This window comes from Hyperoodon ampullatus (genome assembly GCF_949752795.1).
Source record: "Hyperoodon ampullatus genome assembly, chromosome: 7".
NCBI lineage: Eukaryota > Metazoa > Chordata > Mammalia > Artiodactyla > Ziphiidae > Hyperoodon > Hyperoodon ampullatus.
This window is the reverse complement of record NC_136920.1, coordinates 9,643,655-9,655,048: the sequence shown is the minus strand read 5'-3', so window position 1 is coordinate 9,655,048 and position 11,394 is coordinate 9,643,655. Positions and strand designations below refer to the sequence as shown.

The 11,394-nt window shown below is 62.9% G+C and overlaps 1 protein-coding gene across 1 annotated transcript; it reads left to right on the top strand.

Moving 5' to 3' along the window:
• The first annotated feature begins 1,387 nt into the window (after positions 1 to 1,387).
• SIPA1 (signal-induced proliferation-associated 1) lies at positions 1,388 to 10,470 on the top strand. Its single transcript, XM_079709182.1, has 15 exons — positions 1,388 to 2,075; positions 2,717 to 2,844; positions 2,931 to 3,107; positions 5,234 to 5,408; positions 6,134 to 6,237; positions 6,473 to 6,630; positions 6,716 to 7,325; positions 7,605 to 7,879; positions 8,813 to 9,031; positions 9,150 to 9,261; positions 9,357 to 9,465; positions 9,557 to 9,658; positions 9,746 to 9,800; positions 9,996 to 10,074; positions 10,176 to 10,470. The coding sequence occupies exons 1-15, from the start codon at positions 1,403 to 1,405 to the stop codon at positions 10,320 to 10,322; spliced, it is 3,123 nt and encodes a 1,040-aa protein (XP_079565308.1). The 5' UTR covers positions 1,388 to 1,402; the 3' UTR covers positions 10,323 to 10,470.
• The last annotated feature ends 924 nt before the right edge of the window (positions 10,471 to 11,394 follow it).

Here is an 11,394-nt window from a genome sequence, read left to right as displayed (position 1 = left end):
GAGGGGTGCAGAGCCTCTGCCTCCGTCCCCTCCTAGCCCAGCCCTACACAGTGTCACTGGATGATGCACAAAGACTCACCAGCAGGTGCCTGCACCCCTAGTGGGTCACCCACGTCCCTGTCCCAGCCACGCACTCCATCCTGGGTTCACCGGAGGGTGACTCCCCCTCACGTTCTCATACCACCCTTTGCACCTGCCCCTGGTCTCGACACATTTCCGCACTTAAGCAGGTCCCTGGGGCCTCGGGTGTCTCACTCTTACATCCTGTGAGACCTCGAGCCTTAGCCCAACCCCTCACCTGCCCCACACCTACTCACGCAGTGTTAGGAGTGGGGAGGTACAGCACTGTTTAGGCCCTGGAGATTGGCAGACCCAGGTTCAAATCCTAGCTGATACGGAATTGCTTCAGTCAAGAGCATCCCCCTATCTGGACCTCAGTTTGTTTGTCATACGGGGTTCAGACTCTCAGCATCAGTGAGGCCAGGTAGGCAGAAGTCCCCACGGATCCCAGTTCCAGCAAAGGGGCCTGGTCAGCATGACTCCCTCCCGTACCCCCGGGTATGGCTACAGAGGCCTGCAAGAGGGTGGGCCCGGGGCTGTCCTTCAGGTTAGGTTGACTTAGGTCCCATGACTGAGCTGATGTGACTCCAGCACCTTCCTCAGGATGTGGGGCCGGGCAGGGGGCTGGGCCCAGAGTTGGGGCCACTTCCCGTGCTGAAGGAAGTCCTCTTTCTGTTCCTGCTGCCCTGCCAGTGCCCCCTGGGAACCCCTGTGTCCTTGCGGTACTGAGGCCGTGAGGGCCAGGGCATTGAGACCCAGCCTCTGGGTGCTCAGCTCCTCTGGGATCCTGGAGGAAGTGGGAGGAGCAGGGAGGAAGGTCTCTGGGGACAGGACGTCCTCCCTTTGTCAAGTGGACAGGACCCAGACACCAGTGGCCCCATGGGTTTCCCGTCCGAGCGGAGACAAATCATCTGTCCGGTTGGGCCAGGTCTTGGTGGGGACCCTCACTCTGGGCCCAGACCAAAGCCAAGGTGTGTGAGTGGGGACTGGGGAGCCCTGGCAGCCCCAGGGCCGCCCAGGCTCCAAGACCCTCAGGGCCAAGGCCCTGACAGCCCTGCCCAGCACTAAGCTGGAGGAGGGGGCTGGAAACCTCAGCCCTAGGCAGACGAGGAAGTGGCCAGGAAAGCGGAAGCGGCTTTGATGGTCGTGGAGGGGGCCGGAAGTCAACCCGCATGGTGGACCAGGCTGGGGGCCCGGGTTCCTGTTTTCTCCCCAGGCTCCTCTGAGCAGACCCCTCCTCCCTCAGGGCAGGAACCGGCCTGCCGGCTGGGCACCAACCACCCGTGCCTGCCAATGCGGCCCGGCACCCGGAGAGCCAAGTCCCCAGGTCCGAGGCACGCCCATGTGGGCCGGCGGCGTGGGGAGTCCTCGGCGGGGCCTGGCCCCTGCGCCCACCGATGACCTCTTCGCCCGCAAGCTGCGCCAGCCGGCGCGGCCCCCGCTGACGCCACACACCTTCGAGCCCAGGCCAGCCCGCGGCCCGCTCCTGCGCAGCGGCAGCGATGCGGGCGAGGCCCGGCCCCCGACACCGGCCAGCCCTCGCGCCCGCGCCCACAGCCACGAGGAGACCGGCCGCCCCGCTGCGCCCCCCGCCCGCTTCTTCTCCGACCCGCTGGCGCTGCTGGGGCTACCGGTCGAGGAGCCAGAGCCCGAGTTCCCGCCCGTGCCCGAGCCCCGCTGGTTCGCCCACTATGACGTGCAAAGCCTGCTCTTTGACTGGGCTCCGAGGCCCCGGGGGACGGGGGGCCACGCAGAGGCGGGCTCTGGGACCCCCGCCTCGGCTCAGGACCAGACTGCCGGCTCCGACCTGCTGCTTGAGGCGCCTGGCTTCGTGAGTGAGCTCGGGGGTGAGGGCGAGCTGGGACTGGGTGGACTGCTGTCTCCACCTATGCCCCCCTCACTGCCCAACGCGGCCGTGTCCGTCCTGGAGGAGCCACAGAACCGAACCTCGGCCTACAGCCTGGAGCATGCAGACCTGGGCGCTGGCTACTACCGCAAGTACTTCTACGGCAAAGGTGAGGGGAGGGCCGCTGGGGAGGGGCCGAGGCCCCTGTCACCTGTGGTGATCTGTCCTTTCCCTGTCAAGTCCCTGGCCACGTGAAGGGTCAGGCTCTGTCTCTGGGCCGAGGCTGCCCAGCTTTAGCCACCTCCCTAAGACCAAGCCCAGCCTCCACCCAGCCAGGCACTCTCCGCTGCCCCCATCTGGTTCATCCTTTTGCCCCTCCCGGCTGGGGAGAGATTTCCTATGGACATTTCTGTGAGGTGAAAACTGAACCCCTGCACCCGGGAACCTTTTTCTCATCAGTGCCCACAAGGGAGGGCCCCAGACATCCTGGGGAAGAATATGGGCATGGTGGGCGAGGCCATGCAGGATCTAGGCTTTCGAGCAGGCAGGCATGGCCCGCCTGGGTCTGGGGCAAGATATATCATCGATGAGGCTGCAGAAGGGGTGAGGCCTAGGGCCAAGTGTATAGGTGCCGACAGGAGTCAGGATCTGGGTTGGTAGAACGTGGGCAGGGCTGACGAGGGGACTGGACTTAATCTAGGATCTGAGCTAGTGTTGTGGTGGGAGCGGGGACTTTGTGGTGGACGTGGTCGAGCGAGGGTGGGACTGCTCAGGGGGCGGAGCCGGTCATCCACCGCCCGCTTCCCCCAGAACACCAGAACTTCTTCGGACTGGACGAGGTGCTGGGCCCGGTGGCAGTGAGCCTGCGGCGGGAGGAGAAGGAGAGCAGCGGAGGGGGCACTCTGCACAGCTACCGCATCATCGTGCGGACCACGCAGGTGGGCCGAGGTCATGGGAATCAGACCATGGATTGCTTTCTGAACGGCCTGCATGTATCCTGAGTGCCCCTACATCCCCTCCTTAGCTCCGGACCCTCCGCGGCACCATCTCGGAGGACGCGCTGCCGCCAGGGCCCCCGAGAGGCCTGTCCCCGAGGAAGCTTCTAGAGCACGTGGCATCGCGGCTTAGCCCGACCTGCCTACGCCTGGGCTCAGCTTCACCGAAGGTGCCCCGCACGCTGCTTACGCTGGACGAGCAAGTGGTAAGTGGGTGGGACACCCCTGCCCTACAGCTAGACCTGGTTTGAACCCCGCCTGCCCAGCTCCTAGCCACCTAGCCTTGACCCTGATCCTGGGCTGGATGGGGACCCCAGGAGAGCTGCCTTTTCAAAAGGAGGGCATCAGAGGTCGTCTGGAGCCTTGCCTCTCAAAGTAAGGTCTGTAGACCAGCAACGTCCGTATCATCTGGGAGCTTGTTAGAAATGCAGATTCTCGGGCTCCACCCCAGACCTACTGAATCTCAGAGCCCTCACTTTAAGAAGATCCCAAAGTAATTCCTATGTGCATTTCAGCTGAGGAGCGCTGATCTGACTGCCATCCCCTCTTCCTGTGAGTCCCTCTCCTTCCCTGTCAGTTTGCCCTGCAACGCCCTGTTTGGTCTCCTGCCAGTCTGGGGTGCTCACTCCTTCCTGGGGCTGCCCATTCCACTGTGGGACCACTCACGCCCGCTGAAGGTCCTTCCCTACCCTGTGCTGAAAGCTGCCTGTTGGCCCTGATTCTCCTCTGTCATTCAGTCTGTTAGTCATTCAACAAACATTTCCTCATACCTTGGTACCAGGCCCCAGACTGGATGCTGGAGACCTGTCTAGACCAGATGCTGTCCTTGAGTAGCTCACAGACAGGTGTGGGACAGAGACCGCAGAGAATCATGGATAATGATGGAGCAGGATAACAGGGACAGGGCAATGTTGAGGGCTCTGTGGGGCACCAGGGTAGGGCTGACAGCCCTTCCTTGGTCCAGCGTCACGGAGGAAATGCAGGAGCCCAAACCAGGAAGAGCAGGCATTTTCTGGACAGAAGGAACAACTTGGGTGAAGCTTAGAGACTAAAAACTGTCATGTCAGGGTCCTGTGGGCAGTTCAGCGTGACTGGAGTAGGGCTTGGGGGGAAGGGATGGGAAAGGCTGGCCTTTGGTCCTGAGGGCACCGTGGAGCCGTGGAAGATCTGAGAGCTTGAGCAGCCCCCTGGCTGCAGTGTGGGGGCTAGACTGGAGGCCAGGCTGAAGGCTGTCGCAGTCATCCCAGCCAGACATGGTGGTGACGATGGCAGAGGTGAACAGGAGGTGACAGTCCAGGGACAGAGTGGATAGCCTTCGTGGCCGGCTGGAACGGTGGGGGTGTTGTGAGATTGCCCTGCTTCTCGGCCGCTGGGAGTGGTAGTTTTTGGGGGCAGGGACCCTGGAGGACGAGTGGGAGGGGGGAATCATAGTGAGGAGGTGAGGTGCCAGGGGCTGGAAGGACATCCGGGCAGCTGGAGCTCGGGAGAGGGGTCTGGGCTGGAGGCAGAGTTGGGGGTGTCATTCCATGGAGATGGCTGCTGTGGCCACTGAAGGTGAAGAGCGTGGGTGGAGAAGAGGCCCAGACATGAGAGGGTGAGGTCCCTGGGATCTCAGGCAGAGTGAAGTTCCGGTTGTCCCAAGTGCCAACTAAGGTGAGCGGGTGCCAGGATGAGGCCGTGCCCGTGGCCGTAAGAGGGGCTTGGGGTTTAGGAGCTGGGGTGGACGTGGGGCTGTAGTGTGAGGAGGGATGAAATGAAAGTGGGGACTGGGTGTAGACGCGCTTAGCGTGAAGACGGGAGGCCAGAGCTGGAGGGGCCCCGGGCTTGTTTGCGTGGTGGCAGGGCGCCCTGAGCTGTGTGCACAGTTAACCCCAAATGCAAAGGAGCCACAGGAGCCGGGAGCAGAGAGTAAGCAGAGGTGGTGCAGGGCGCCAGGCCTCCAGAGGCTGGGCCCAGGGTGCCGGGCATTTGAGGGAGGGGAGGACAGGCTGGCCTTGAGATGAGGAGGATGACAATGTGGACGTTAATTGGGATGGAGCGCACTCCGTGCAGGGCCCTTTCTGTGAATCACGTCCTCTATGGTCATTTGACAACCAGCCCCCTCCCAGTCCCTTCTCACCTTGATCTCCTCTGCCCTCCTGAGCGCTGGGAGCAGGAGAGACAGAACCCACTTGATAAGCGAGGACACAGAAGTGGCTTAGAGAGGGCAGCGCTCAGGCCACACACGGAGGCAGTTCTGCCCCCAGGCCAGTGTCCCGGTGCATTCCCCAAGGCCCAGGGGTGCTGCTGGGTGACTGAGACCTGTGCCTTTTGCCTGTGCCCTCCCCCGCAGCTGAGCTTCCAGCGCAAGGTGGGCATCCTGTACTGCCGGGCAGGCCAGGGCTCAGAGGAGGAGATGTATAACAACCAGGATGCAGGACCATCCTTCATGCAGTTCCTCACCCTGCTGGGTGACGTGGTGCGGCTCAAAGGCTTTGAGAGCTACAGGGCCCAGCTGGACACCAAAAGTGAGGCCCAGGGGGCCCGGGGTGGGGGCAGGCCCATGCTGAGGGGCAGGCTGCCTTGGTGAAAACCAGCTGCCTGCTCACTTTTCTATCCCATCTTGTCCTGGGTCTGGGGCGGGGGTTGGAGAGTTCCTTGGGTAGGCTGAGGACGTGGGTCCAGGGCTGCAAAGGCCAAGCCATGGCTGGGAGGAGGGGCTGGGACTATGCCCCAAGGCCCCGGTGCCCTACTGCCTGAGCTGGGCCAAGGGGGTTTGTGGGCACCACCCTCTCCATCAAACACACATATTCCACCAGCCCAGACCCTGCCTCCCTGGTTGGAAAGGTCCCAAGGCCCCTGGAAGGTGTTTTTATCCAGCACCTCCTGCCTGCCTTCCACTCTCTCAGCTGCTCCACACATGCTGGTGCCTGGGCCAACATCTGTCTTCTCCTGGGACATCCGCCCCCGACTCCCTGTTAGCAGGCCATTTCTCATTTCTGTCTTCATTCTATCTCAGCATCCCCCCATCCCAATCCCAGGCTGGAGGCTGGATCCTGTGGGGGGAGGGGAAGGGGAGCAGCCAAGGCTGAGGCCCTTGGAGCTCATGGCCTGGACCTTGGCTGGTGGCGGAAAGGGGTTGTCCACCTGCTGGCTGGGGGTACCGAGGCTCCAGACTGCAAGCAGGATGGCAGGTTCAAGCCGTCCAGATTTCCCTTGCTCTCCCTTGGTGTCCCCAATTTCCTGGCCACAGCGGATTCCACGGGCACGCACTCCCTCTACACCACGTACCAGGACCATGAGATCATGTTCCACGTGTCCACGATGCTGCCTTACACCCCCAATAACCAGCAGCAGGTGTGAGGGGGCCCTGGGCATGGGGGCTGGCTGTGGGCTTCCGGGAACCATGGAGGGGTGCTTTGTGGGTGGCAGTGTTTGAACCTTGGTCTGAACTCTGCTGACCCCAAACTACTCTGCAGGCTAGTGTCCCTCCCCAAACACAAACACCCCAGGCCTTCACCAGGGGCAGGTGGGGGGAGCCACCGGTGCCCAGGCACTTAGGTCACTCACATCCCCACCTCCTGACCCTCAGCTCCTGCGGAAGCGCCACATTGGCAACAACATTGTGACCATCGTGTTCCAGGAACCCGGCAGCAAGCCCTTCTGCCCCACCACCATACGCTCGCACTTCCAGCACGTATTCCTAGTCGTGCGGGCCCATGCGCCCTGCACTCCGCACACCTCCTACAGGTGGGCGCCCGGGGTTCCAGTTCCGCCAAGGGTAGGTCTTCCTGGGCCCTCCCTTTGCCCCTGACTACCGCCTCCTTCCCCATAGGGTGGCTGTGAGCCGCACCCAGGACACCCCGGCCTTCGGGCCAGCTCTGCCCCCTGGCGGAGGTCCTTTTGCGGCCAACGCCGACTTCCGGGCCCTCCTGTTGGCCAAGGCGCTCAATGGCGAGCAGGCGGCGGGCCACGCACGCCAGTTCCACGCCATGGCCACGCGCACGCGCCAGCAGTATCTGCAGGACCTGGCCACCAACGAGGTGACCACCACGTCGCTGGACTCGGCGTCCCGCTTCGGCCTGCCTTCCCTGGGCGGGAGGCGGCGGGCGTCCCCCCGGGGCCCGGGCGCTGAGCTGCAGGCGGCAGGGGCGCTGGTGTGGGGCGTACGCGCGGCGCCCGGGGCGCGGGGCGCGACCGGAGCCGAGGCGGGCGGCCCTGACGGCGCAGAGGTGCCATGCCTGCTGGGCATCTCGGCCGAGGCGCTGGTGCTGGTGGCGCCGCGCGACGGCCGCGTACTCTTCAACTGCGCCTGTCGCGACGTGCTGGCCTGGACCTTCTCCGAGCAGCAGCTCGACCTGTACCACGGCCGCGGGGAGGCGATCATGCTGCGGTTCGACGGGCCCCCCGGCCAAGCCGTTGGCGAGGTCGTGACGCGCCTGCAGGTGAGGCGCGGGAGTAAGGTTGGGGTGCAAGGTCCCTGCTCGCGCGCGCGGCGGGGAAGGAGCCTGCTTTGGAACCCCTCCTGCGAAAGGGGAAGTCGGGGCACACCGGGAGCCTGGTAGGGCTGGAACTGGGGGTCCCCAGGCCCTCTTTTGCGGGGTGGGTGGCTAATGCCCTCCTCGGGGGTGTGGAAGGGCCCATGTGACCTGGGACGGTCCCCGGGGCTGGCGCTGGGGCGGCGCCTCCTCCGGCAGCCCCGCTCACGTCCCGCCCCGCCCCAGCTGGTGAGCCGCGGCTGCGAGACCCGCGAGCTGGCGCTGCCCCGCGACGGCCAAGGCCGCCTGGGCTTCGAGGTGGACGCCGAGGGCTTCGTCACGCACGTGGAGCGCTTCACGTTCGCGGAGACGACGGGGCTGCGGCCCGGGGCGCGCCTGCTGCGCGTGTGCGGCCAGACGCTGCCCAGTCTCGGCCCCGAGGCCGCTGCCCAGCTGCTGCGCTCGGCGCCCAAGGTCTGCGTCACCGTCCTGACCCCCGACGAGAGCGGCCGGCCCCGCAGGTCAGGACGTCGGGACGCAGGGAGGTGGGAGGACCGGGCAGCTGGTCACCCCCTAGCCCGCGCCTCCCGTGTGGCCATTAGCAACAGGAATCTCGCGTGGAGGTCTTTCCTTCCTGAGAGAATCTCGCGTCTCTTAATCTCTCTGAACTGCACTATCCTTATGGGTAGAATGAAGACTGTTAAGCTCGCATCTTCACCGCCCAAAAGATCCAAGAGCAGCCCCCGCTGTATTTCTCATAGACCCCCCTCTATACACTATTGGTAACTTACTGCATTAAACCAGGGATATGCAGACTTTTTCTGTAAAGAGCCAGATGGTAAATATTTCAGGTTTTCTGGGCTATCTGGTCTCTGCTGTAGCCACTGGGCTCTGTCACGGTAGCACAAAAGCATCCAGAGATGACATTTAAATGATGAGCATGGCCTCGTGCCACGAAAAACTATTTATGGACCCTGAAATGTGAATTTTATGTGGCTTTCACATGTCATAAAATATTCTTTTTATTTCTTTCAACTGTTTAAGACTGTAAAAGCCAATCTTAGCTTTCAGTAGTACAAAAACAGGCACATCTGCTAAAAAAGAAAAAACAAAGGCAGAGGCTGGATTTGCCCCCAGGCAGTACTTTTTGGATCTCTATGCTAAGTGGTTTCCCCACGTTATTAAATCCTCACAGCAAACTAGGAGATCAGTACTATTATCCCCATTTCACAGACGGAGAAACTGACATTCAGCGTGATTTGCTTAGGATTCACAAGGGCAGCACCGCGATTTGAACCGAGGTCTGGACAAATGGCCAGTAGCCAGGCAAACGTTTTTCAGTGTCGTCAGAGTTTGGCGAGCTCTCCTCCTCCTGGAAGCGAGCCTCGGGCACAGCTGGGAGTGGGGCTGGTGATGCTGGTGTTCCTGCCTGACCTACTCCTTCCTCCCCCCAGGAGCTTTTCGGAGCTGTACATGCTGTCTCTGCAGGAGCCCAGCCGGCGGGGGGCTCCCGAGCCGGTGCAGGATGAGGCCCCAGCAGTGGCCCTACTGCCCACCACGAAGCAGCTGCTGCAAGTGTGCCTGAACGATGGCGGTGGTCCTCCAGGGCCCGGAGACCTGGCCGAGGAGAGGACCGAGTTCCTGCACAGCCAGAACCCTCCATCACCCTGCAGGTGAGCCCTCTCGGCCTTCCCTCTCCTCTAGCCCATGATGCTGGACGGGAAGGCCTCTGCAAGCAGGGTCCACGGGTGGGGGCAGCTTCCAGTGCTGAGCCGTCCCTGCTCTCCCCAGCTCCCTGTCCGACGAGGCCCCAGTCCTGCCCAACACCACCCCGGACCTCCTCCTTGCCACCACGGCCAAGCCGGCAGCCCCCAGTGCTGGCAGGGAGACACCCCCCACCCAGGTGAGCGGAAGCAACGCTCTGGAGCCCAGCGAGCAGGGGTGGGCACTGTGGTGATGGTGGGCGTCACTGCATCTATACCCACTTCTGCCCCACAGGACGGGCCAGGCAGACCCAGTGGAAGTGAGGACAGGGGTGACCCAGCCCCGGAACTGAGGGCCTCCTTCTTGCCACGAACCTTGTCTCTGAGGAACTCCATCAGCAAAAGTGAGTCTGGAGCAGGGTGGGGGTCTAAGAGCGGGGCGGGAGGAGGCCTGGCCTGCGCTTCCCTAGCTGAGCCCAGCTCCGGTGCCCACAGTCATGTCAGAGGCGGGCAGCGAGACCCTGGAAGACGAGTGGCAGTCCATCTCAGAGATCGCCTCTACCTGCAACACCATCCTGGAGTCGCTCTCCCGGGAGGGTGAGGCCACTAGGGCGCTGCGGGCGGAGCCAGGGTGGGGCTTTCTCCCTTTACCTCCCTGCCCAGACGGTCCCTCTGTCCTCACAGGGCCGCCCATCCCAGAGAGCAGAGATGCCAAGGGAGCTCCAAAACCTGACGCTGAGTAAGCCTCCCACCCGATCTACCCCTTTACCCCGTGCCCAGTGTTCGTGCCCACCCATTGGAGTGAAGCTCTGTCCCAGGGCTCTGCTGTCATGTACACCCAAGTCCGAAGACAGGGGTTGGGCCCCTCTCAGGCGGGTGGGTCTGGGCCGCCCCCTGCCCTGGTCTCACTGAGTCCTGAATCCCATGTCCTCAGGCCAGAACCCGGGAGCCTGTCTGAGAAGGTCTCTCACCTGGAGTCCATGCTCAGGAAGCTGCAGGTTGACCTGCAGAAGGTGACACGGTGGCTGCGGGTCGTGGGGAGTCCCAGGGCTGCCCCAGGAGAGGGGCCAGGGGCTGGCCACGCTGACTCCCGCCTCGCCCCACCTCCCCGCAGGAGAAGGCAGACAGGGCGGCCCTGGAGGAGGAGGTGCGGAGCCTGCGGCACAACAACCGGCGCCTGCAGGCCGAGTCGGAGAGCGCGGCCACCCGCCTGCTCCTGGCCTCCCAGCGGCTGGGCTCCCCCGCCGGCGACCTGGCCTGAAGCCATCGGGTCCAGCCTCAGCCTGGCTGCGGCCCTGCTGGAACTGCCCGGTCGCTCGCTCGGGGCACCTGGGCCATACCAGGCCCTGCTCAGGGACTCTCCCTGCGCGAGGCGCATCTTAGCACTGCCCCCGCTCCCCGGCCCATTATTTGGTGGCATTTTGGTGGCGAAGTTGCCCCTCGACCCCATCCCCGTTTGTAAATATTCTGTGGAGAAAAGGGGACTTCAGGGAATAAAGAAGCCACCGTTATTTGTGTCCACACAGGTGTTCATGACGTGATGGGGGAAGGGGCTTTGCCCCCACAGGCCCCGGCCAAGCTCCCGGGACGGTGGCTCAGGGTTGGGTTGGCACAAACTGAGGGGTTCTCTGAGGCGAGGCAACCCTTGGCTTCTGTCCCACAAACATTGATTTGGTCTGTTGGGAAGCAGGTGGCCACACCCTGTACCTATTCTGCTTAATCGTTGGAGCCAGGCCCCTGCCCTAGAACCAGACCTGCGGGGCTGAGATCAGAGGCAGAGCCCCTCTGGGCAGGAGAGGAAAGGCGCTTAGGGGCCAAGGGGCGCCTGCCCATGCCCTCTTTAAAGGCCCTGTCCCCAGTACAGGCCCCGCTCTCCTCTCTGTAGACACTGAGCCCCCAAGCCTGGCACTCCCTCAGTCACCTGGCCAGATCTGGCAGGCCCCAATTCCAGAGGTAGTAGCTTCTCTGCCTTGGTTGCCTGGGAGATGTTTCCATGTCCCAGAGGAAATCAGCCCTTGGCCCACTTCTCTCCTCACCAGCCCATGACCCCTTGTTCCTCAGCAGGCTGGGCCCTTTCCTGTGAGTGGCATCAGTAGGTCCAAACTTGAATCGTGTCTAAACTGTTTTCTGGATCTGAGGCCCAGACAGGGCACTGACTTGCCCAGCATCACATGCCTAGTTCAGCCCTGCTGAGACTCAGGCCCTGGGGCCCATAAACTCGGGCTTTGGCAGGATGAGCTTGGCTCTGAGAAACAGAGCTTCAGGGGCTCAAGCTTCATGGAGGAGGTAATGTGAGGGCTGAGGGTTCTTCTGTTTTTTTTGTGTTTTATCTA

What these genes read in the sequence shown, in the direction of transcription:
- SIPA1 (XM_079709182.1), top strand. Translation starts at nt 1,403, where the DNA reads ATGTGGGCCGGCGGCGTGGGGAGTCCTCGGCGGGGCCTGGCCCCTGCG. An exon ending in AGGTCGTGACGCGCCTGCAG is followed by an intron (nt 7,326 to 7,604) that starts GTGAGGCGCGGG and finishes GCCCCGCCCCAG; the next exon opens with CTGGTGAGCCGCGGCTGCGA. An exon ending in GCTCCAAAACCTGACGCTGA is followed by an intron (nt 9,801 to 9,995) that starts GTAAGCCTCCCA and finishes CCATGTCCTCAG; the next exon opens with GCCAGAACCCGGGAGCCTGT.